Consider the following 27365-nt stretch of genomic DNA (forward strand, 5'->3'; position numbering starts at 1 on the left):
ACGTGCCATTTAAAGGACACAGGTGGAATGAGGGCAACTACACAAGCAATGATCCAGGCTCACACTGTGCATCACACCCACCCCTCCTGTCACTGGGCACTGCTGGGAGTGTTAGGCACCCACCCCTCCTGTCTCAGGGCACTGCTGGGAGGACTCTGCACCCACCCCTCCTGTCTCAGGGCACTGCTGGGAGGACTCTGCACCCACCCCTCCTGTCTCTGGGCACTGCTGGGAGTGTTAGGCCCCCACCCCTCCTGTCTCAGGGCACTGCTGGGAGTGATAGGCCCCCACCCCTCCTGTCTCTGGGCACTGCTGTTAGGATTCTGCACCCACCCCTCCTGTCTCAGGGCACTGCTGGGAGTGATAGGCCCCCACCCCTCCTGTCTCAGGGCACTGCTGGGAGTGATAGGCCCCCACCCCTCCTGTCTCAGGGCACTGCTGGGAGTGTTAGGCACCCACCCCTCCTGTCTCTGGGCACTGCTGGGAGTGTTAGGCACCCACCCCTCCTGTCTCAGGGCACTGCTGGGAGGACTCTGCACCCACCCCTCCTGTCTCTGGGCACTGCTGGGAGTGATAGGCACCCACCCCTCCTGTCTCTGGGCACTGCTGGGAGACATCAGGCATTCCCCCCCCCTGGGACCTACAGTACATAGCATGTGTGTCACACCTGGACACAATGGCAGAAGTCACAGTCACAAAAAAGGGACACAGTCTGTGCCAGTGGACACTGAACTCACCTGATAACCTGGTCGCCCATACAGCATGGGGTACCGTGGGAGGATCACATCCACCAAAGCCATGTTCTCCTCCAGGGTGAATGGCTGTGACCTCTCCACAGCCCTTGACATGGTTCCAGGGAATCAGTAGCAGCAGCTGGGTCGTGGAATACAGAGATGTGCAGGCAAGTGCTCCCTCATGGGACCTGGCTGCCTTATATCTGCCTTGCTGGCCCATCTCATGCACAGGAGTACAGAGTGATTGGTCACTCACATATGCATCCTATGTTTCCTCCAATCCCTTCAAACCTAGCAGTCTGTGGGTTCTCAATCTGTTTTTTTCTCCTGCATGATGTCAGCCCCACAAACACATTGCAACAAAGTAGATTCATTCCAACTGAGTTCTGCTGTGCACCTTCCTGAACAAAATCAAAATTTGAACTTGGTCTCCATGACAACCAGCATGCATGTAGGCCTTAATACTTGTCCCTCATGTGTCCCCTATGTAATTTGGAGCTTCACACATAGGTACGGTGCGTTCCGGGGCCCTAGGGCACCCCAAATGCATAGCAACGGCCCATACACGCGTGCCTACGTTCACTATCACTATGGGTGTCCTCGCGTATGCGTACACGTAGTTGTACGGGCCGTACACACGCCTGTACTCTCCCTATCACTATGGGTGTCCTCACGTATGCGTACTCGTAGTGGTACGGGCCGTACACACGCCTGTACGCTCACTATCACTACGTGTACGCATACGCGAGGACACCCATAGTGATAGGGAGAGTACAGGCGTGTGTACGGCCCGTACAACTACGTGTACGCATACACGAGGACACCCATAGTGATAGGGAGAGTACAGGCGTGTGTACGGCCCGTACCACTATGGGTGTTCTTGCGTATGCGTACTCGTAGTTGTACGGGCCGTACACACGCCTGTACGCTCACTATCACTACGTGTACGCATACGCGAGGACACCCATAGTGATAGGGAGAGTACAGGCGTGTGTATGGCCCGTACCACTATGGGTGTTCTTGCGTATGCGTACTCGTAGTGGTACGGACCGTACACATGCCTGTACGCTCGCCATCACGATGGGTACACATACGGCAGCACTCCCATAGTGATATGGGAACGTACACAGGCCCTCTAAGCAGCAGTACGGCGGTTTTCACACATCACAGTGGTGACAGGCAGCACACAGGAAGGAATAGGGCGGACATACTTGTCCATGGATGGACATACTTGTCCATGAATGGACATCAAGGCATTGTCTGTGCATTACTACATGTGTGGGGCACAGGTGTGACAGGCTGTGATGTGGCACATTACTCCTGAGTCGAGAAGGCACCAGATGTATGATGAGATGTGTACAGATGTAATGTGTGACGGTGCAATGTGTGCCAGGCATGCCCTTGACTCCTTGGACATGTGTGCATGTCGTACTGCACACTTGGGATGACCGACACTGGCATGGCACGGACACCAACACACGGAAGTGTCCCCTGATGCCCGTTACAGGGGTTACCACACCTGACTTGTCACTACCAACGGTGCACGATGTGACTATGTCATGTATGTGTGGGTGCTTCCCATTTGGTTGATGTTGGAGCACCCTCAAAAGCTGCAGCTGTTGCAGCAACCAACATGTGTCTGTGTGTAGATTGACATTGCACACTGTTCCGCACACCATGCCACATGTGGTTTCGGATGTGAGGTGCGCATGTATGCATGGGACACGGAGTAGCGTGACAAGGACATGTCTGCATCCTCTCAATGAATGTGTGGTGAGTCATGACATGTGCACCTTCATGGCAAGGTGTGTGGGCTGTCCTAGTGTAATGTCATGTGACCTGTGGCTCTAGTGTTCCGCTACCAGTCTCTGCAATCGGCCTCCTACTTCTGCTGATGTGTGGGTGTATGTCACTCCTGTCTTGCGTCTGGCTGTTCACTTGCACTGGGACACAGCTAATCCCATGGCATTGCATGGGGAGGTTCTCAATCTCCGTGTGTAGCTGGGTCTTGGTAGGAGTGTCACCTGGCAGGCATACGTGTCCAGGGCATGTGGCACATACCTCACTCTGTATGTAGCATATGTGTATAGACAGAATAACATGTGCTCAGTACAAATGATTTGTTGTTGTGGTGCACTCACTCTTCCTTGTCACTTCCAAATTACTGCAGAGCGCCGCCTCTTCCCCGAGCAATGCCGGACTTGGCTGCCATGCGGGAGAATGATCGGATCCGGTGCTACCGCTTCCCACGACGGTTGATTCTGGAGTTGACGGCGAGACTGGCACCACACCTGCAACCGCTGCACAGGTATCCTACGGCACTGACACCCAAGCTGAAGGTAATGGCAGCCCTACATTTTCTAGCCACGGGTACCTTTCAAAATACCATAGCTCATGTTGGTGGCATGTCCCAGAGCATGTTCTGCCGTGTGCTGCATGATTTCTTAGAGGCCATGTTGATTCACCTGGATGACTTCATCAAGTTCCCAACCCCTGAACAGATGACTGGGGTCAAGCGTGGATTCTATGCCCTGGGAGGGATGCCCCATGTCATTGGGTCCATAGATGGGACACATGTAGCTTTGGTACCACCACACGCACGGGAGGTAGCGTACCGCAATCGGAAGCACTACCACTCCACCAATGCCCTTGTGGTGTGTCTGTCCAACATGGTGATTTCACATGTCTGTGCTCGTTTTCCAGGATCAGCACACGATGCCTACATCATGAGGCGTAGCAGGATGCCTGAAATGATGATGCAGCTGCGCAACGAACGAGCATGTGTTGTTGGTGGGTACAGTCTGTCTGTCCTGTATTTTGCATAGCCTACCAGCACGACCGCTTCACCACTTCTAACGATGTCCATGTGCTTCCCATGTAGGGGACGCTGGCTATCCCAACATGCCATGGCTGCTCACACCTCTCCGCAACCCCATCACGCCGGCCCAGCTCCGCTACAACACCGCCCATGGCCGGACAAGGCGAGTGATAGAGAGGACGTTTGGCCTGCTGAAGAGCCGATTTCGGTGCCTCCACAAGACCGGCGGCGCGCTCCCATATGCCCCTGCGAAGGTCTGCAAAATCTTCATGGTCTGCTGCATGCTGCACAACATGGCAGTTGAGAAAGCTGTGCCACTCATCCTGGATCAACATGACGAGGACCATCCACCCGTGGAGGACGAAGGGCTTGGCAATGGGGCTAGTGATGTGGAGGATGTGGAGCCGCAAGAGGACATCCGGACTCGGCTCATACGCGACTTCTTTGCTTAGTGGTGAGTACCATTGTCTGAGTGTGCACGCATTGGTCCCCGTGTGGCATGTGTTGTGATGTGTGTCTCCACCTGCATGTATGGCACGTGAGTCAGAGGTGTGTGTGGGTGTGTCACTGGAGTGATGGTGCCAGTGATGGTTGTATTTCCCCAGTCATAATTGTGACCTAGCATGTTGTCATCCATACATGTGTCGAGTAAATGCACATGCAAGTGGCTGTGCTTCTTGTGGCTGACTTCTTGTGTGTCTCTCTTCCCCAGGTACTTGCGCATGCCGTCTGCTGCTTGCATTGTTGTGGCACTGCTATTCCTCATGGACACGTCATCGTGTGCTGACTCAGCGTTACAGGCACGGACACGTTTGGAAGTCTCCATAGGGTAAAGGATGCATCAGGGGTGTATTGGGTGTGGCAGTTGTTCACGATGTATGCACACTGCCCCTGTCGATGTTTGGTTCCTCTGCAGACATGTAGCATCACCATGGTACACATAACATGCAGCTGGGTACACCTGAATAGATGGTCAGACTTGTTGACAGTCATCAGTGATGGGATACTGGATTGTGATGATGGCATCAATGTGTGTAACACTGCCCTCGGTCACATACGGTTTGCATTGGCTTGACATGGTGTGGGACTTCTACATCAGCGGATCTATGGTGTATGGCAGGATCTCCGTGAGCAGCTGTGGGTGTTTAGCTGTTGGCCGACAATTGTGTGCCAGTTCCATGGCTATCACGCATTTTTGCTGCAGAAGGGGGGTGCCAGTGTTGGACCCACATGTTACTCCACATGAACTGTTCATGTGTACTTCAAGTTGCCTCTGCAATCCCGAAAACATGACTAATAAAGGTGTCCCTATGCCTCCAAGGTGCCTCTTCTCAGTCAATGCTGGTGTGTCGCCACGGTGCATCCAGCATGTTTGGCATGGTTTCCCCTGATAGAGGCTATGTGTCTATGTGTTGAGTAGCAAGATGCAAGCTGTGTGTGTGGGCTGAGACTGTGTACTATGCATGATGTCCATGACTGTGTGGGTATTGTGACATGTGCCATCCCCATGCATCCAACGTTGGCCAGGCCCCCATTCTCTGCATCCACCGGACTCAAGCTTGCAGGACATGGTTCTGCCACCTGTCTACACATACCTGGGTGCCCCCCAGGACACTGGACTGGATCCCTGACCTCTGCGCATGACTGTTGCTGTACTCAATGTGTCTGTCAGCACAGTTGTTCGGCCACCCCCTCAGCTGGTTGGGCCCATCACGGGTGTGTGTGGTGCTCCATGTCTGTCTTGCCTAATACACTTTGGCCCGTGTGTCCTGTGCCAGACTCAGGCCCCAGGGTGTGGATGGTTGAAGTCAAAAGAGAACTCTGGCATGTTTAGACTTTACAAGACACATGTAAGGTAATAATGCAACCAGCAGGCATCTTCTCTTCATGGTGTGAATTTTTATTTTGGGGGGGGGGGGGGACGCGAGGGGCTTTCCGGGAGTTTGGAATCCAAAGTTCAGTAGGGGAGTTGGTGTCCTTGCCATTGGAAGTCCTCAGAGTCCATGCCACAGTCTTTGTCTACATTGGTCAGACAGTGACCAGCAAGGCCATGTGGCAGAGAATGTCTATTGATGCTGTGATGCTGTTGCTCCAGTGGGCCAGGTGCCAGGCCAGGTGTCCTGGGAGATGCTGATGTTGCGCCGACCCTCACGGTCTTTTCCGTGGACGACCCGCCCTCCTGCGGGGACCCTCAGAAGCAGGCCGTGACGACGTCTGGGATGCTCCATCGGATGTTTCCTCCTCCTCCTCCTGATCCCTCCCTGTGGGTGGTGATGTTCTCCGCCTTCTGGCACAGGGAGGGTCGGCCATGTTGTCGGCCATCCGACGGAGTGTATCGTGAATTCCCGTGTACACCGTCACGAGCTCAGCCTGTCCGTCCTCCATCCTCCGTTGGTGTTGCAGTAGACAGGCATGTAGCTCCGCATGTTGCTGGGCCTGCTGGGTCTTGATCCCCTCGAGGACGGACACAACCTGGGCCAGGCCCGTGGTGTCCTGCCGGTATGTGTCCAGGATGTTTCGGACATGGGAATACACCGGTTCCGCAGCCAACTGGTCAGGCTGTCGCCTCCGCCGTCCTCCACTCCCACCACCCCTGCCCACTTGCACCTGGCCTGCCCTTGTGGGCACATCGGGTCTCCGGGACCCCTGAGGGGTGGCATTTGCGTTGTCGCCTGCCTCCTCCTGGGTGCCCGGGACACCGTGTCCCTCCTGGCCAGCCTGGCTGCTTTGTGGTGGTGGGGCAGGGATCCTGGGTGTCTCCTGGGATGTGGCAGGAGTGGGGGTGGTGGTTGGCCCCGTTGTACCTGACGCAGGTGCTGCAGGTGGTTGGACACCAGAGGGGCTAGGTTGGTCGGGGTCGTCCACAGAGTGGTGAGAGTCGTCGCTGCCGGTGGGATCGGCCTCCCGCAGATCCGGGTCCTGTGAGTCTTCCCCCCCAGTGTTGGGGGGTGAACCACGACGTTGACCTGTGTGTGAGAGAGACAATGTTAATTTTGGTCCATGCAACATCCATGTTTCATCAGTTTCAACGTTGGCACATTTCCTCTTGGAATTAGGATCTGTCTTGCATTCCACTCACAGTGCACTTGTGCATGGGTGTGTCCCTTGTGCACCACTTTGGCCCCTTTAACTATGTGTGGCACAGTCTTACTTGCTGCGTCAAGTGTGACTGCAGTCAGCAGTGGAGTGGGCAGGTGTGGCGAGCCATGCATTGGCGCCTTCCGTGTAGCACTGTACATGTGCACATGGAGTGGATCCACACACTTATATAATGCAGGTAGCTGTCGTTGTGCTCGTGAACAGGTTGTGAGATGGCCCTGTGTTTGGCCATGGAGAAGAGGGGGGGTTCTGGCACTGGCCACCCTTGGCTACATGCACGCAGTCTAGCTGCTGACGAGCAGACATTCCCACACAATACACGGCTGATTTGCTCTCCCTGTGTCTCCCTCCCTCTCTGTCCCCCTCTCCCTCCCTCCGTGTGTCAGCCTCCTCCCTCTGTCCGTCTCCCTGTGTCTCCCTCCCTCTCTGTCCCCCTCTCCCTCCCTCCGTGTGTCAGCCTCCTCCCTCTGTCCGTCTCCCTGTGTCTCCCTCCCTCTCTGTCCCCCTCTCCCTCCCTCTCTGTCCCCCTCTCCCTCCCTCCGTGTGTCAGCCTCCTCCCTCTGTCCGTGTCCCTGTGTCTCCCTCCCTCTCTGTCCCCCTCTCCCTCCCTCTGTGTCCCCCTCTCCCTCCCTCTGTGTGTCACCCTCTGTCACCTCAGTCCAGCTTCCTGGGCACACACTGTTAGCAGATCTTTGAATGGCCCTTGGCTTGTTGATGTGAGTTTGTTTCTGATCTCCAGGCACCCATTGGGTGTAGTGTGTGTCTCTGCGCTGCTGCTGTGGTGGTGTGTGCTGCCACTCTTTCACAATGTTGGCTGTTCATTAGCTGCTGTCATGTGCAAAACAGTGCCTTCACCCCCATGTGTTGATGCAAGGCGTCCGCCATTTGCTGGCGAGTCTTTCCTGTGTGGGGACACAGTGTTTGTATGGCTGTGACCTAGGCCATATGGGCAGAGGGCATTGTTGTCTGCTTCTGAGTTGCACTATGTGAATTTTGGGGCCCACCCTCCCGCCATCCGGGTTACCGTGTCATGTGTTGGTGTCTTCTGTGGCCTGTGACTTGACATTGTCCAGCTGGGTGCATGGGGCATGGTGGCGGCAGTGGCATGTGCGTGTTCATGGAGTGTGGTTGAGTCATGCGATAGCTTGGGGTGGTTGCGTGCCTGTTAGTGATTTTGGTTGTGGATGACGTTCCCCCCATGTGAGGTGCGTTGTTTGTGTACTCACCCGGGTCTCGGAGTCCTCCTAATCCTTCGACTGCCTCCACCGGCTGTATGGCCATCACCCTCTCCTCCCAGGGCTGGTAGTGTACGGGTCTGCGGGAGGGCCCTCCTCCAGTGGCGTTGGCCTGGTTGTGTTCCTCCAGCATCTTGGCTCGGACCCTCCTCCGCAGATCGTACCACCTGGCTTGGCATTCATGCCTGGTCCTTCTGGTGTCCGCAACAGCATTCACAGCATCGACGATGGTCTGCCACATGGCTGTTTTTGCTGCAATGCTGGCCTGTCTGACCAATGTTCCAAAGAGCTGTGGCTCGACTCTGAGGATTTCATCAACAAGGACCTCCAACTCTCGGTTACTGAACTTTGGATTCTTGTTAGTGGGCATGGTGAGGGGTGTGGGTGTGGATGGTGGGGGGCTGTGTGGATGGTTATGGGTGTGTGGGTGTGGTTGTGCAGGTGTGTGTGTGTGAATGTGATGAGGGGGTGTTTGTGAAGGTGGTTGTGTGAAGGTGTGCAAGTGTAAGGTGTGGTGAAGCTTGTAGGATGGTTCTGTGGTGTCTGGCAGCAGTGAGTCTGTTGCAAAGGCTCATGGTTTGTGTGTGTGGGCTCTTTTTATTGGTCCATTGGTGGGTGTGGCTGTGTTTGAAGTTTGGGTGGGTGTGTTATAAGGAGTGGTGGTGTTTTGGGCCTCTGTTTGTTTTTGGCAGTTGCAGGTCAGTGAATGTGTTTTTTTAGTGTTTGTTGGCCATGTTTAGTGGCTTTGTGCCATTCGAATAGTGTATTCTTGTGTTGTTTTGTTTTGTCCTGGTTGTGTACGTGCGTTTTGAGCGTGTGTACGTGTGTACATGGGCCATTTGGTTGTACGGTGCTGTCCTTGTGTGTGGCTTGGTACGACTCGTACATGCGGTTGTGATGTTGGGGCCTGGGGTGCGCTCCGTACTTAGGAGGTTGTGGTGGGGGTGTGACTCTGACGTACACGGGTGTACATACAGGGGGGTAGGACACGTACAGGGGTGGGGGTACGACGCGAACGTACTGGGGTGTACATACACGGTGGTACGACACGTACAGGGGTGGGGGTACGACGCGAACGTACTGGGGTGTACATACACGGGGTAGGACACGTACAGGGGTGGGGGTACGACGCGAACGTACTGGGGTGTACATACACGGTGGTACGACACGTACAGGGGTGGGGGTACGACGCAAACTTACTGGGGTGTACATACACGGTGGTACGACACGTACAGGGGTGGGGGTACGACTCGAACGTACTGGGGTGTACATACACGGTGGTACGACACGTACAGGGGTGGGGGTACGACTCGGACGTACAGGGGTGTACATGCACGGGGGTAGGACACGTACAGGGGTGGGGGTACGACGCTAACGTACTGGGGTGTACATACACGGGGGTAGGACACGTACAGGGGTGGGGGTACGACGCAAACGTACTGGGGTGTACATACACAGTGGTACGACACGTACAGGGGTGGGGGTACGACGCGAACGTACTGGGGTGTACATACACGGGGGTAGGACACGTACAGGGGTGGGGGTACGACGCGAACGTACTGGGGTGTACATACACGGGGGTAGGACACGTACAGGGGTGGGGGTACGACGCGAACGTACTGGGGTGTACATAGACGGTGGTACGACACGTACAGGGGTGGGGGTACGATGCGAACGTACAGGGGTGTACATACACGGTGGTACGACACGTACAGGGGTGGGGGTACGACTCGGACATACAGGGGTGTACATGCACGGGGGTAGGACACGTACAGGGGTGGGGGTACGACGCGAACGTACTGGGGTGTACATACACGGGGGTAGGACACGTACAGGGGTGGGGGTACGACTCGGACGTACAGGGGTGTACATGCACGGGGGTAGGAGACGTACAGGGGTGGGGGTACGACTCGAACGTACTGGGGTGTACATGCACGGTGGTACGACACGTACAGGGGTGGGGGTACGACTCGAACATACTGGGGTGTACATACACGGTGGTACGACACGTACAGGGGTGGGGGTACGACTCGGACGTACAGGGGTGTACATGCACGGGGGTAGGACACGTACAGGGGTGGGGGTACGACGCGAACGTACTGGGGTGTACAGACACGCGGGTAGGACACGTACAGGGGTGGGGGTACGACGCGAACGTACTGGGGTGTACATACACGGTGGTACGACACGTACAGGGGTGGGGGTACGACGCGAACGTACAGGGGTGTACATACACGGGGGTAGGACACGTACAGGGGTGGGGGTACGACACGAACGTACAGGGGTGTACATGCATGGGGGTAGGACACGTACAGGGGTGGGGGTACGACTCGGATGTACAGGGGTGTACATACACGGGTGGGGGTTCGACACGTACACGGGTGTACATACGGGGGGTGTGTACATTAACGGGGAGTGCGACTCGAACGTATGGGTGCTGGGGGGAGTGTTGGGCGCGTATGCGGGGACATGTCTCCATGGTTGCAATGGGAGTTCGGTGCGGACGGTATACGGTTGTGAGATCGGACGCACGGGTTGGATCGTGATTCCTCGGTCGGACTTGACTTTTCACATTTGTACGGTAAATCGTCCGAGGACGTGTCGGACACATTTTCCGACCCGAGGACGTGTGGGGAAATATTCCGACTGCGGTTCGTATGGACTTTTTACCATGCGAATCGTGATTGCCAGTTTGTACGGCACTTGTACGATTCGTACGGTAAAAAGACCGGATACGAGTCGGACGGGGAATTTTTTTGCCGGATCGTAATTGGCACCTGGATGTACTGCAGGGAAAAAGCTTGCTGCCCATCTCAGGCGCATCTTCGCCCAGACAAAAACCCACTCTTGAACTGACATTAACATAGCAATAATGTGGCATAAAGCCAAGAACTTAAGTTAGAGTGAAGTGAAATGAGGAGAGAAATTGGATATGAAAATTGATGAACAGGCATGCACCGTGATGTTGACGGCTAGTGGAAGATGATAAAGGGTATGAAAGGATGGAGAGAAAGACTACAAAGGAAATAGAGAGCAACAATTACATGTTCAACCTGAACCCAGTCTGAACAGGCAAGAGCAGCTGTATGAATGAGAAAAATATTATATGAGGACTCACCAGAGTTTGAACCATGAGGTAGCGACTGAGCCTCATTGTGTACACAGTGTGGAAGACGTCGACCACTCTTTCGTGTTTCATCTGCTGCAATAGCCGGTCCAGGCATATAAATGTGCCAGTGCGGCCAACCCCTGCGCTGCAAGCAAACATAAGAACAGCTCTCACGCATCACAGCCTGTTGGCCCTTTTCGGTTCTGATGTGTATCTTCCAGGGCCTCCATTCATGCAATTTTATGACAGGCAAATCTGTTAAATGTTTTTTATAATCCTTTTGACAATGATAAGTGGGATGTTATTCAGAAAACTTCCCCTGCTGCATGGATGCCCTGCACCTTCCGCCCCTTCTGCTCCGTCGCTCCCCATCCTTGCCCTAGTCTCCATTATAATGTACCTCTTGTACAGCGCCCGTAGCCTTGCAGCTTTTTTCCTGCGCTATAAATCAGGAACACACATATATACCACACCTTTATTGCTGTTTGCAATCCACTCACAACTGCCGTTCATCAGGTGTTATTTAACCTAACTAGCTGCAAAGCATTTAAACATTTAGTTTTTGTTGGTACACCAGAGTAGGGCATTTGGTGAGCTCTATGGTATAACACAAGGGTACCTGTGATATAGCGCTAGAACCCCTCTTGATGAACCAAAGGGGCTATGGCAGAGAGGCTATGCAGACACTCAGATAACTAGACGGGACACCAGGTTTGCCTGGCTTTATGACATAGCAATGCTGGGTGTCAAAGTTAATTCTGTATTGTTCAGTTCAGCATGATGTTCATCAAGCGCTGATTTAAAATGCTTAATGTGACCTCTCAGGTGGAGTAGTGATCCCATAAAGAATGCTCTTGCCTGGCATGATCAACCAGAGTGATTAATTGATCTGAGCACCAAACCAGATCATTGTAATAAATAAAGGATTATGTTAGTTACCCTGTAAGCATCTATTCATTGCATGTTGTGCTGTAGATTCATATGCTCTGCATACTACTGCCATCTAGAGTTGGGTTTGGACTGTTGCAACTTGTTTTTCTTCAAAGACGTTTTTCACTTCGAAGTCTCCGTGACCTCTCCCCCTGGTAGTGAACACGCATGGGCACCGACTCCATTGTTAGTTTGTTTTCTGCACGGCAGGTGAGAGTCGGTACGGAGTAGTGAGTAGGATAAGATAGTGGCCATGTGTTTGGTTTAAATTATGTTAATATGTAGGGTGAAGATCTCTGCAGCACACACTGGTTTCCGAAGAGGCGTGTTGGGTGCATGGGATTCTACATGCAATATGAGATGAACAGCTGCTTACGAGGTAAGTAACATAAGCATGTATGGCTGCAGATACACATGCTCTGCATCAGCTGTAAAACAGTACTCTTCTAAAGAGTGGCTACCAAGTGGACGATTGTAGGAAGCTGGCTCTTTGTGTGATGTAACAAAAATCTGATATACCGTGTAAAGAGTCTAGGGGTTCCCCTATAAGTGCGGACCATTTAGCAGCCTTTACCGATGTCAGCTAATGGTATGTTTCCCAAAAAAAGGCATAGTTGCATCCTGTGTGAGGGTGAAGTGAGGCCTGGGGTTGGCAGGTATGGTACTTTTGGCTTTAATATAAACTGTTTGTATACATTAAACAATCCATATGGCTATCTCTGTCTGAGAAATTCCCTGACCTTTATGCTGATGTACAAGCCAACAAAAAGCTGGTGTGTTTTTTACGGAAGGACTTGGTCTTGTCTATGTAATGCACGAGAGCATACTTGATGTCAAGTGTTTGAAGTGCTGTCCTTATTACCAAGTCAGGCTGGTGAAAGAAGACCGGGCGCTCAATACTTTGGTTAAAGTGGAAAGGGGAGACAACCTTAGGCAAGAACCTATGGTTAATTCTAAGGACAACCCTGCCATTATGTACTTGGAAAACAGGCTCTTGTAGTGTGAGGGCATGTGGTTCACTAATATGTCTAAGTGACATTATGGCTACCCAAAAGTTGACCATCTGGGAAAGAAACTGCAAAGGGCAAGAATGCAGTTGTGCGATGAGAGATCCTATGAGTCTGGTGAGTGGTCACTGTTGGCGTGAAGAGCAGGTCTCACTGGAGCTTTGAGTTGGCATTTGTCGCAGGCAGTCAATTTCTGTGTGAAGGGGTCACTTCATGGATGAGCCCACACTTCTGTTACGTCACCTTTTCTTCAGGACCAGTTTTTACTGATGCAAGGCAATGGCGCAGGACCTTCGGGGCACCTCTTTGGCATCAGGACTCACACCAGCAGAGGCCACCAGCAAGGATGAGAATCCAGCTGGTGCTGGTCAGCTGGGCAGTTGCAGGGAGGCCTCTGGAAGCTTGTTGTTTCCTGGTAGCTCACACAGGTGGTCTTACAACTATCCCCTTGGAGTCACTATAGTTAAGTCAAGCAGGCCCAATCTTCCTTCTCCAATCATCTGGGCAATCCCCCTTCCAGAGACAGCAGGGCAGGCTTTCGTTTGAAACTTCCACAGGTTCAGGAGTGTCCTGATGAGTGGTTCTGAAGATGCCACATTTATTCCAGGTGCGATTCTCTTTGTGGGGAAATTCCCCCTGACCTACCTCCAAAATGAATTCTGGTCAGTTTTTCCCCTTATAATGGGGGTGGCTCCAAATTGCCTAGGGTGACAAAGGGAATGGCATGCCTGGTGACAGTTTTTTGTGTGTGCTGAAGGCAGAGCACTTTGAAGTGTAATCAGGGCAGGATACAACTACTATCTTGTCAGGAAGACCCCCTCCCCTTACAACTAAGCTTCCTTTGTCTGACTGTCTGGAAGAAATACACACCCACAATGGCAGACCCATTCACGATCATGTGACACAGGGCACTGCCAGAAAAGTACCGTTGGTTTAGGCCCAAAAGTGCCAACTTTCTAAAAATGACTTTTTCAAAATTTTAACTTAAAATCCACATGTGCTATTAAAGAGGGTTTGAGACCTGGTCTTTTTTGCAGGTTTATACCCAAACTTTTTGCCACCTATTTTTCTGACCGTTTTTGGTGGCTATAGGATTCTGGGCACTTTACCATTGCTGATCAGTGCTGAAGTGCATATGCTCACTGTGTAAATTGTGACTATGATTGGTTATCCATGATTGGCACATTTGATTTACTGATCAGTCCCAAGTAAAGTAAAATGAATGTGCCAGGGCCTGAAAATCAAATGCTACTAGTCGGTCTACAGTGATGGTTATGCCACCCACATGAGTAGCCCTGTAAATGTGTCTCAGACCTACCACTGTATTGTCTGCACACACAGTTAAATTGTTGACCCACTTGTCAGACCCAAACCCTCCCTTACCTTACATGTAAGGCATCCCTAACATAGGCCCACAGTACCCCCATGGGCAGGGTGCAGTGTATGTGAAAGGCAGGACATGTACTGGTGTGTGTGACATGTCCTAATTGTGAAATACTATGTATTTAGTTTTTCACAGTTGAAAGGCTGTCTGTCTCTTTGGCTATCATTGGGGATTCACTGTGACATTTTACATGTGCAACTTTCAATTGGGACAAGGTGGAAAAATTGAATTTAGGGTCTCTGAACTCATAATTTATTAACACACCTTTTGCTAAAGGTGGTTTTTAAATTGTGTGTTTGAAAATGACACTTTTAGAAAGTGGGCATGTTCTTAATTTACTATTCTGTGTGCCTCTGACTATTTGGTATTCAGCGTCTGGGTTTGGAGTGAAAGGAGCTGGGGATGTGCATTCACTCTAGACAGTCACAAGGGGGGTTGAGGTGTATCCTGCCTTGCCTAGGTGACTCATCGCTGGGCTGAATAGGCCTGGTCTGCATTTAGAGTGGTGGGAGGAGTTTCACCAGCACCTGAATAGGCTGTGTCTCCTTTGCCCAGTGATGCCTCCACCCCTTGTAGTCATGCTGGGAGGACAGAACTGGTTTGGACTGGGCTCAAAGACTCTGCCACAAAGGGAACAATGACAAAATGAGGTATAAGTATTGGACCTAAAATCCCAGGACTTTAGATTGCTTCAAGAAACAAGAGGACTCTGCAAGAAGAGGAGCGCTGCTTTTTCTGTGTGAGGGGTAGGTTGGCATGCAGCTTCTGCTTCTGTCTGTGGTGGAGGAAAAGGACCGACTCCTTTTACCCTGCTGTGGTATCCTGCTTGTGAAGGGCCTGTGTGTGCTGGCCTCCTGTTTTTAGAGACTCAGGGACATCAAAGTTTTCCATCTGGTGCTTCACTTTATTTGACACTTCTGGTGCTTTACCTTATTTTGAAATTACTGATGCTTCGCTATATTTTGAGATTTCTGGTGCCACTTTGAACTCGTCTGTGCCACTGGGGAATTCGTACACTGATCTTTAAAATGACTGTGTGATTTTATTTGCTCTAAAATGCCTCCTGGGGCTGGGCTTGTTGGAAGCTTCCTCGGCTTCCAGGATCACCGCCACTGAGCGGTAGCAAGAAGATCTGCCCCGGCTCTGGGCCCAGCCCCGCCCGCTGTTCAGCAAAACCAGAGAGATCAGCGAGCGGCCGCTCGTCACTAAGAAAGCGCCGCAAGTGGGCGTGGCTTGGATGCCGCGCAAGATGGCCGGCTAGGTACGGAGCTCCGCCGCATCGAACACCTCACGGCGTTCTTTCCCGATGTAAACGGGACCGCTACTGAGCACCGTTGCCGGACTTGGTTGGCGGAACACTAGCGGAATCGGCGGAGCAGCTTTTCATCGCTGGTGGAGCCGTTTTTGCCCCTCTCCGTGATGAATTCCCTGCCCCTCACGGAGCCGCCATTTTGAAGTTCTTTCGAGTATCTGAGCCTCTGCTGATACGAGCTGTCACCACACGATGTGCCACTGGACACCAATGAACTTTCAGACACCGACTTCACCTCAGGGGTGAGATTTATATATATTGTACAAGACACCTTTACTCCGTTTTTTCTCTCCTCCTCCACATTAGAGGAAACGTCCAAATACGCAGTTTTACGGCGCTTTACCCCTGACAACTGGATGTTTCCCGCTCTAACATGCTCGCTGCTCTGAAATACTTTTTATCCTAAATTTCCTCCTCATGGCGCTATGATAACAACGTTCTCTGAGACTTTCTGCCTGTTTCTCCTGCGCCTCAGCTACTTCAGGATGCTCCTTCCTGTGCTTCCATTTTAGCCATTCTCCCCTTTTTGTTCTCGTTATTTTAGCATACTCTAATTCTCTGTCGCCTTTCCCACTGAGTTACGTCTGGGTGCTTCTCCCTTTCTTTGGAGATATTTCTGGAACATTTCACATGCACCTTTAGTCTTCTCACAGGGAATTGAGCCTATATTGTCGCACGTTCATTCCTTTCTATGGTCAACTTACGCAAACCTAAATTTGTCTTCATACCATCGAGGAGTGCTTCAGGTGCATCTTCATCTGGTACAAATAGAGCCACTGTATCTGCGAAAATGACGACTCCAAAATCATCATTGGCTCATACTAACACCACTAAGTCTTCCCCACCCGCTCCGGCGGGCAAGCGCCTCAAGCAAAATTCTCCTACACCAGAAGACAATCCTTCTCATTCTTCTATTGACCAAATTCTAGAGGAATTGCGTGCGCTGCGCCCATTTATTGAAAAGACGAGTACAGATATGCAGCTTTTAAAAGATAAATGGGATAATATGGATGCCCGTCTCTCTACTGTTGAACAGCACCTCCCTGAAGTTCAGTCCAACACACAACGTATAGACTCTTTAGAAAAAACGGTCCTCTCACTCCAAAAGCATACAGAGGATTTGGAAAATCGAAATAGGAGGAATAACCTCCGTATTTACAATTTGCCGGAAAATCTTGAGGGGGATAATCCAGTAACTTTCTTCACCACTTTCTTGTCGAAACTTCTGGACCTACCACCTTCCACCTCCATTAGTATACAAAGAGCCCATAGACTAGGTGCCAGAACGGGCTCCTCTTCAAAACCTCGTGGAGTCATTATTTTATTTCTGAAATACACAGATCTTTTATTGATTCTCTCAGCCGCGAGGAGTAAAAAACAAGTGTCTTGGCAAGGTCAACGAGTATATTTTTCTCAAGATGTCTCTAATGACAACGCCTCCAGACGTAAAGAATTTCTGGCTATGCGTCCCTCTCTGCGCGCCTTGGGAGCAAGATATGGCTTGTTTCATCCTTGTACTTTCAGAGTCACCTATCGAGAAAAGACTTGGTCATTTCAGGAACCTGGAGAATTAAGGAACTTTCTTCTTCTACACAGTGGAGAAGGGATGGACGCCTCCTCTTCTGCTTCGACCAGTGGCTGAAATTGGACTTTTATTGTTTAACTTGTTTGTCTTCCTAATGGCTTGTCTTTGACTTCGTATATTCTCCTTACTTTTCATCTCAGTTCTTACACTCTCTTTTCGTATCTCTTCTCTTCTTTATCTGTTTCTGGCATCTCCTATATATCCCTCTATTTTCTTTTCTACTCTCTAGACTTCAATTTTTACGTCTACATGTTATGTTTGTTAACATTTTTCCCTTTTTTCCTCCCCAGACGGATATGTATCGGATACTCCTCTCAACACCTTGTCCCATTCCATGTTCCTTTTGTGCGGTCTCGATGTGGTTCTCCTCCTGATCCTGGTCCGTACGTCTTGTAAAGCATCACCACCTCCCCACCTTCCCTATGTGTATTTTTTCTCTTTCAGGTATGTTTAATACAGTCATCCTTCTGGATTTGTACTGTCTTCTATGCATTCTCTCTTTTCTTCCTTCTTCCTTCCCCACTGATCTCCTTTCCCTTTTCCCATCCCTCTCCTCCTCCCTTTTCCTTTTTCTTCTTCCTTTTCTACCTGTTCTTCCTTCTTCCTTTTTGAAGAGTTTTATGGTTAATACTTCTATACAGTTTGAATTATTATTACATGTACAGTATGCTTTTGCAATTCTTGATTTAGATCAGTTTAGTAAGCTTTCACCTTCAAAGTTGTTTCATGGAATGTGAAAGGATTTAATCACCCTATCAAAAGGCAAAGAGTACTCTCCCACCTTTCCTCTTACAATCCAGACATCGTCCTTATTCAAGAAACTCACCTATCTGACATCGAATCTTTAAAGCTAAAGCGACTATGGGTTGGAACTGTTGTATTTTCTCCTGCTTCTCAAAAAAAGAATGGAGTAGCCATTTTGATTCATAAGCGACTCCAGTGTAAAGTAGTTCTAGAAGAAAAGGATGACGAGGGACGCTGGGTCTTAGCTAAACTACTAATTAACAATATCCCACTTACGATATTCAATGTTTACGGTCCCACATGTTTTGACTCCTCTTTTTGGCCCTCCATCACAGCAAAATGTATTCAACATAAAGATGATGCTTTTCTATTGGGTGGAGATTGTAACCAGATCATTGACCCATTTTTAGACCGAAGATCCTCTGTTCGTTTCTCCCCTCATAAACCACATAAACAATTCCTTGACACTATTACCCAAACTCATCTTGTAGACTCATGGAGACTCACTCACCCAGACGTTATGGATTTCTCCTTCTTCTCTCCTCCTCATACTTCCTTCTCCCGCTTAGACTATATCTTTCTCTCTTCATCTCTTTCTCAACACCTTATTTCTTCTTCTATTGAACCAATTGTTATCTCTGACCATGCTCCTATTATTACTGTTTTTGACCTTCTTCCTCCTACTCCTAAATCTTCTCGCCGGCGCTTCAACCCTTCTCTTCTTACTGATCCTCTTTTTTCCTCCTCTTTTCGTGCTTTTGCTTCTGAATTTTTTCATCTTAACTCTACGCCTGATACCCTACCTCATATTCTTTGGGATTCCTTCAAGGCCACAGCCCGAGGTTTTATTATTGATTTTGTCTCTAAAAAGAAGAAAAAATTCCTTCAAAAACGTAAAGTCACCCTTGCTCATATTAAATCTCTGGAACATCAATTCTATACTTCCTCTGATAAGATTATGTCTCCTGAATTGCTTAAGGCTAAGATTGCCTTTAACAAACTTACCACAGACTCTGCCTCCTCTTTTCTTCTCCGGAGCAGCGCGCGATTTTATGGAGGTAGAAATAAATCAGGTAAACTGTTAGCTAATTATTTAAAATCTCGTAAAGAACGTACTAATATTGATTCTATTTATTCCCCCTCTAATGTACTTCTTCATACCAATGCAGAAATTTTGGAACAATTCCACTCTTTTTATAAAACTCTATATACTCCGGAAAACCCTCCCACCCCAGACCTTATTCAATCCTACTTTGACAACATACCTCAACCAGATACTTCCCACCTTAATATTTCGGCTGTTGACTCTGACCTCACGATTTCGGAACTGTCCTCTGCTCTATCCTCCCTCACTAAGGGGAAAACCCCAGGACCGGACGGCTTCCCAGTTGAATTCTACCTACATTTCTCAGACCTTCTTTTACCCCACCTTTTATCTCTATTTCAGTCTTTTTGTTCTACTGGATCAGCCCAAGGCTCTTTTCAGGACGCTACCATATGCCTTATCCCTAAAGATGGTAGAGATCCTAAGTTCTGTAAAAATTATCGACCTATATCTCTAGTTAATGTTGACTATAAAATTTTTGCGAAACTATTAGCTCTTCGCCTTGACCCGCTCCTACCACATCTTATAGGGAAAGAACAATGCGGCTTTGTCAGGGGCCGCTTGACCTCGGACAATTCTAGACTCTTTCTTAATGTTTTAAGTAAAGCCCCTTCACTATCGATTCCCCTTGCAGCCATTTCAGTAGATGCTGAGAAAGCCTTCGACCGGGTTGACTGGTCTTTTCTTCTGGCTTCCTTAAAATGGCACGGCTTTAACCCTAAATTCATATCTTATATTTCTTTGATATATTCTATGCCCAAAGCGTCTGTTCTCGTTAATGGTCAACTCACTTCCCCATTCACACTTCAACGGGGTGTTCGTCAGGGCTGTCCCTTATCACCTCTTTTATTTATTTTAGCGCTTGAACCTTTCCTTACCTCCATACGCAGTAATCCATTCATCTCTGGCTTCCCGTACGGTAAACGTCATCTTAAATTGTCTGCATATGCTGACGATATTCTTTTATTTATTTCTGACCCGCCTACCTCAGTCCCCGCATTACTAAACGAATTTCAGCAATTCTCCTTGGTCTCCGGTTACAAAATAAACTCGGACAAAACAGAGATTCTTCCTTTAACCACACTTTGTCTCCCCCACTTTTTCACGGCTACTGGCTTCGCTTGGAATTCTACAAAAATTAAATATCTCGGCGTTCTTTTTTCTAGCTCTATATCCTCCTCCATTCAACTCAACATGAATGCAGTCATATCTAGGATAGAATCATTACTCACCTCTTGGAATCCACTATTTCTTTCCTGGTGGGGCCGTCTTGACTCCATCAGAATGATGATTGCCCCCATTTTGATCTATTTATTATCCATGCTCCCACTTCGTATCCCAAACTCCTATTTCCGCCGCATTGACTCTACGTTGTCCAAATTTCTTTGGAAGCAGAAAAAAGCCCGCATATCGCTTTCCAATTTACGTAAATCTAAACTTAATGGTGGTACCAACTTTCCAGACTTTCGCCTCTATCACAAGTCCTTTTCCCTTCGACAGGCTTCCCGCTGGTTATCTCAGGAACCCTCCCCTTTTTCTCCCCTCTGGCTTTCTGTTGAACAGGAACTACTGCTTCCGTACTCTTTCCAAGAAGTAATTCGTTTTACCTCTAAAGCCCCATGCCTTAATCCCCTTTTATTCAAGCATACTTCTTCTCTTCTGCGCCCTTTAGTTTCACCTTCCTCAGTAACGCAGGAATCCTTCCTACTATTGCCTATATGGTACAATTCACTTTTATTAATTAACAATCGACCTATTGCATGGCCCTCATGGAGAGCGAAAGGTATCATTTGGATACGTCATCTTTTTGATGGGTCATCCCCTTGCTCATTTCCTGCATTTCGGTCTCAATTCCACTGCCCTCCTTCTTTTGCAAAGAAATTCCCCATCCTTATGGAAACCATTCTAGATCGTTATTACTCTCTCCCCTCTGAAGACCTACCTGCCTCATCTTCCTCTCTACTCACTGTCCTTTCTACAACTCCTAAAGCTTCCATCATTTACCGGTACTTTTCAGCCCCCAATCCAGTTCGTCTCAAATCAAAATTAGAATTGTCCTGGGAGACAGACTTACTTTCTTCATGGCCGACTTCTCTCTGGGACAAAATATGGGCTCGGTCCTTGAAGATTTCCCGTACTGCTTCTCTCACTCAATCCTTATTTTTCTTTTACCACAGACTTTACCTTTCTCCTTTTTCTATCTCCCGCTTTCAACCTGATGCTGTATCTAACTGTTGGACCTGTAATGCCCCTTCTGCGGATCTTTTCCACCTCTTCTTCTTCTGCCCTTCAACTCGTATTTTCTGGTCTCAGATATTCTCTCGCCTTTCTCGCATTTTCAACCTCTCTATTCAATTTTCTCCTCCTTTAGTATTTCTTGGTAGCCTTTCAGAGGATTTAGTCCTCCCCCCACATTCTCGCGATCTTTTTGATCTTATGCTGGCTCTGGCATTACAACATATTGTCTCTAATTGGAAATCTCTGAACAAATTGTCTCTCAATTGTTGGTGGAATCTTGTATGTCACTCACACAGACTTGATGTTGCTTTTGCCTCCTCCTGTAAACCCTCCCGAAATGTTGAATTTTACTGGCTACCTCTCACTCTATACCTTGATCAATCCGCCAAAAAGTGTTACTCTCCACTATCTTCAGATAATTTCAAGCCCCCCTGAACTCATGTACTCTTGCCTGCAGTTTTTCATGATATTTTTCAGTCCCAATATTGTTATTATTTAGCTTTGTATTGACCTTCTTCATATTTATTTTTCATTCATGCAATTATTCATATGATGCCTTTTACTGTACTTTTTGATTGCCATTGACTGTATTTCCTATTATTGCTTACCCATCCTCTAAGATCAATACCATGTTTTTGTTTTCTTCTCTCCTCCCTTCCCCCCCCCCTCCTTCCCTCCCCACCATTTAAAATGCTTTGTCTTTCACTGTGATATTGGCTGATTCTACTTTCTTTGTCCCATCTCATACCTTTGTTCTCATATTGGCTGATGTCACCCTATTGTATTACTTATTTTTCTCTAATAAAGCTTTCAAACATAAAAAAAAAAGAAAGCGCCGCAAGTGAAATACTGCTGCCTGAGGCCCTGCAATGTGTGAGGAGGAGCCTTGGTGCGGAGCAGGGCGAGGTCACTTCCAGAGTAAAGCCGGAGCCTCACAGCCGCCCCTGTCCGACTTCCAGCAGAGAGAAAGGATCCTCGCGCCCCCTCAACTAGTGCAGCTGGGGAGGGACACTGTGAGGTAGCAGTTGGTCCTGACCGAGCAGAGGGAGAACACATGAGGGCTCAGCAGTGTCCTCTACCAGGGGGGAAGCAATGGGTTCTCCTTCTCGCAAGTAGCCGAGCAGGCTGTCAGCCTCCACAAAGGTCCCTTGTTTATTTTTACTCACCTCCCCAACAGCGGTGTTCTTCTTGCGGATCGCCCAGGAGAGACCCCGGGAGGATGTCTCCATCCGCATTTGACCCGCAAGCCCTGGGGCTTCGCAGCTGCGCTGTGCGGTCGCAGGCAGCCGTACTTGACCATATTGTGCCTCCCCACTTTGCCACACCTACCTGGGAACACGTATTTAAGATTTTGCACATTAGAGGGAATACTCCACTGAAGTCCCAACTGCGAGCTGGTTTCAGGGAAACCCGTGGGATTACCGTATTCCCTGGTGGGAGGGTAGCAGATGCTTCTGAGCCCCACATGGTGGAGGGGAAATACCACATCAAGAGTAGTAGGAGGGCAGGGACGCTGCACCCTATGTGTTTATGGTAATGTTGGTTGTTACTTGTACAATGAAATTTGGTGATTTAAGCTGCATCTAACTACTGCCTTTTCCGGCCCTGATGTAATGCAACATTATGTGATAGTATGATATGCAGAGTAACCGTGTCATTCACAAGGTGTTCTTATGACATGTGCCAAATAGGAGTATTCACTTTATGGCACTAACTGTGATGTTAGGCATAATATTTTCGTGATGGTGTCATGACATGTGCAAGTTATGAGTATTTACTTCAGTGCACTACATATGATATGACTATTGCCTAGTTGGCAAAGTGATTATTGATTGATGCGATTGTGGTCTAATTTGTTTTATGTATAATACAAAGTATATTTTATATAACCTTGTGTGGAATCTTTTCTGTGGTGTGCCTAGTATGTTGCGTGTGTGTGTGTGTGTTGTGCAAACGCTTTACCCATTGCCTCTGGGATAAGCCTGACTGCTCTACCAAGCTAAGAGGGGGTGAGCAGTGGTTATCTTGGGTGTGTAACTCCCTTACCCTGACTTGAGTGGTGGGTTCTGCCTGGCTTAGGTGCATACCCTAGTCAACCAGAAACCCAGAGGGATTTTAAATTACAATTAGGAATGGGCAGAATTTCAATTACGCTGGAGTAATCAGAGTAATTTTGGTAATTCTGCATTACTCTTTGACGCGGAATTACCAATAATAAGGTGATTCCACCTGCTCGCGTCAATTAAGAGTGAATTGAAGGAAAAAATCCTACCGCAAGAGCACATTTAGCAGTTCTCAAAGTAATAGGGTACTCCAGTGTTCGTCTTTGTAGAGATAAGCCTTACAACAGTGAAAAAGAACTTCAGGAGTTTTTCACTGTCAGGACAAGTTAAACTTAAAACACACATGACCTACCATTTAATCACCATGTGCCCTTCTCAATGAGCCTTTAGGGCGTACATTAGGATTGACTAAATAAGTAATAAAAAGGAATGTTTAGGCCTGGCAAAAGGTTTATATTGTCAGATATAAATGGCAGTTTAAAACTGCACTACGGGTTGCAGTGGCAGGCCTGAGACATGTTTTTAAAGGCTTCTTTAGTGGGTGGCACAATGAGCGCTGCAGCCTACAAGGAGCATTTACTTTACAGACCCAGGGTACATGCAGTACCATCTTCTAGGGACTTACAAGTAAATTAAATGTGCCCATTAGGTGCAGTCTAATTGTACCATGTTTTTTGGAGAGAGATGGCAAGTACTTTGGAACTGGTTAGAAGTGTCAAAGTACAGAGTCCTAATGTCAGCGAAAACAAGTTCAGCAAATTAAGGCGGTGAAGGCAAAATGTTTGGGGGAATACCATGCTAAAAACCAAGGTGACTTAAAAACATGATGGCATGGTTGGTGCACAAGTAGAATTAATCTGAAGGCTGAACAGAGAGGCCTGGACATTTGGTGTAACTGATACAGAACACCATCAAGTAAAATGCGGAACGAAAGTGCTGTGAAAGAGCAATCACGGTTTGCATGATCAGGGATCATTCCCACACGGGTGCCAGAAAGACTGGTTTCACAATTTTTAGTTGAAGGAGAGAGGGTTTACTGCAGGTTTAAAATGGTCCAGAGTTATGAATACAAAATGACATGCTGCTCTAAAAAGTACTTGATAAAGATGTATGCAAAATAGGCATTCTGTGACATCCTGCAGCGAAGAGAGAGACACAAATCACTCAAGTAACACAAAAGTAATTATGAGACAGCTTGTCCCACATGCTATCTGTTGTACCAGCTGCTCAGCCAGTGTGAGTGTGGTGTGGAATGTTGGTGTGGATGATGCTGTGGACTGTTGGATGTATGGAGTTTGTCAGTTGGGAGAATGAGCTGAGCAGCAGGAAGGCTGCTCCTGGTGGGGCTCTACTCAAGATCTTAACCTGGAATAAATATACTTAAAGATATTACATGGACTGGACCTTCATCTGTTCACCACACTATCCAAGTAGAGCTATGGATGAAAGGCCCTTACTTTGACTACACGCTGGTCTTTTCATAAGCATAAAGTAATGTTATGTTCAACTGAGTTTATAAGAAGACAAAATGTCCAGAAGCACATCCTAAACTAATGAGGGCTAAGCAATAAGATGAACATTGATTTTAAGACAGTCATACAAAGTTGACATCTGCATATTTACATCTAATTTTCCAGGATTTATGTTGGTTTCTCCATAAACCCTGGTGCTTGTCCTTACCTGCTGTGCATCACTGTGGGCCCTGACCCTTTGGCTGCCTGGATATGTTCTTGCACAAGCTCCGCAAAGTACATCACAGAGGTTGTGGACTCAGGAAGGCCGTAGTCCGGCCAGGCTGTGTAATGCAGCTGGTGGACATCTCTCTCAAACATCATGACATCCTGAAGCAAACAGCAGAAGAAAGTGGTGAAGTAGCTATATGCATCGCATTAATCTTTAGCTATAATACACATGCAAGCCAGGTGGGTTCTTTAAGGAGTGGGAGCTGGAGAGGTTGCGCAGAAGACGGAGGATGGCAATTGACCTGGAACTAATACGAATAGCTTTGGTCGAATCAGGCCAAACTGCGATAGGCACCCATCATCTGCCATTAAATTACCTGAAGCAATAAACAAGTCTCCCAAATGCTTCTCAGTGCGGGCTCTAACACACGTCTGCCTGATTTCAGCACCTCCTACCACTATCTATTACGAATTAACCATAACATGTGGCACCTCTAACACCTATAGCCAAACTTTACAGGTTCAGGTCTGGCAGTAAAAGTAATATGCTTGTAATACTGGCCACAGAATGGGGAAGGAAACAGTGCAACCAGCACATTCCAAAGCCTATTACAAAGGAACAGAAAAGTAAAAGGATGCACTTATTTGTAAAAGTTACATTTATTTTCAACAGAGACTTAGAATAAATTTGTTAACTTGATAAGCAACTCGCATTTCCCAAAGTTGTGGTCCCCAATATTAATCTTTTCTTTGAATTGTGTGATACTTTTTATGTGAACACACTGCCAAATGCTCAGGTTGTCAACTCCTGCTTAGTAAGGTTTGGGACCGGGAACCCAGAGAGTCTTGCAATTTGCCAGGAAGGGATGCCTTGCGACCAGCTTCAAGGAAGATGCTGACTGACTATTGAGTAGGGGTGCCTGAGGACAATGGGCCCCAACATATACTGGCTATATTTTTCCACTTGTCATTGGGAATATCCTAAGCTAATATCAGCTCCCTCACGCAGTGATTTAGACCTTGATAACTATATACCACACTTCTAATGTCTGATTCTGTATGTACAGTATGGAGTTGTGTGTCAAAAATACAGTACCTTTTATTCCTACATAAAAGCACCTCCTGCACAGCAATTTATTGATTGCTTTAATATATTTCTTATCGATTACTGAGTTTCTCTCTGAAAACCGACTCCCTGAGTAAATCTTGGACTATGGGACTATCCTGGTGGTTAAATGCTAGGGTTGAACTTGGAGCTCTGTTTTGAGCTGAATGGTAAGGTAAAGCCACAAGTCAACAGTCCTAAAAAGCTAACATTGTTACTCGCTGAGCCCAGGAATCTCCGTCTGCCCTGAGACTCCAGGAAAAGTTCCCACCAATATCAAATCAAAAACCAAAGGACACTGTGACCCTCCAATAGCAAGTTGGTATTTGGAAATGGCAACGACAGTCATGATATAAAGTGGCACAGGCTATTTCGGGTGCTTTCCATAACCTTCGTCATGCCCTTTTATTCCAGTAAGGAAGCCACCATAAAGATAAAACAATGCATGTAAGTCCTGCAGCATCGCTGCTTTAGCATGCGTGGGGCTCACCAATGAGGCATCCTTGACCCACACCGGTGACATGCAGCAAACAGTACTTATTCAACATTCAGTTATATGAGTGCCTAAAAAAGCATGTTCTGTCGCATCTCAATCTGGGGAGTAGGGTTGACTTCCATAATGTGTATTTTCTGTGTATGTGTATTGCAGAGTCATGCATTTGAGTGAACCACTGTCATAAGGGCAAAGAGGAGGCATCACGTTTTATCTGCTGTCAGCAAGAGATGGCAGGTAATCATGAATGCATCGAGCATGGCCTGCAGTGACTGTGGCATTGTCTGCGGTGGTATGAAGGTGGGAATCCACAGGAACGTCACATTTGTGAGAGTGGTGTCTGGAAGCTCCCAGAGGACAGTTGGTGCTTTCAGACTGAGGAGCATGGAGTCACACTTCTTGCACAGCAGCCACCCATCATGGGTCTCAGGAGGAACTGAAGATGCCCCTTTGGGGTACTGTTAGACCTGGCACCTTGGCGTGAGTCTCCCTTCCACTTTTTGTCGTTGTGCCTCATGTGTTTTTATGGTGTTGGCTGCTCAGAGCGCTGTGCCACTGCCAACCAGTGCCACAGTGCAAGTGCTCCCTATGTAAAATGTATATGTTGGTTGGATCCCATGATTGGCTTATTTGGTTTACTATCAGACCCCAGTATAGTGCACCAGGAGTGCCAGGGCGTGTAAAAATACCGCTGGTGGGCTCGCAGGACTGGTTGTGCCACC

The 27365-nt window shown here is 48.5% G+C and overlaps 1 protein-coding gene across 1 annotated transcript in view; it reads right to left on the minus strand.

Annotated features, from left to right (window-relative positions):
* Positions 1–27365, minus strand: part of LOC146870662 (receptor-type tyrosine-protein phosphatase V-like) — a 450224-nt gene that overhangs the window by 53350 nt on the left and 369509 nt on the right. Inside the window, 2 exon segments of the mRNA XM_085643396.1 lie at positions 11005–11140; positions 25044–25204. Of these exon segments, the coding sequence (XP_085499522.1) occupies positions 11005–11140; positions 25044–25204 (297 nt within the window).

This window comes from Triturus cristatus, chromosome 1_1 (genome assembly GCF_964204655.1).
Source record: "Triturus cristatus chromosome 1_1, aTriCri1.1, whole genome shotgun sequence".
Taxonomy (NCBI): Eukaryota; Metazoa; Chordata; class Amphibia; order Caudata; family Salamandridae; genus Triturus; species Triturus cristatus.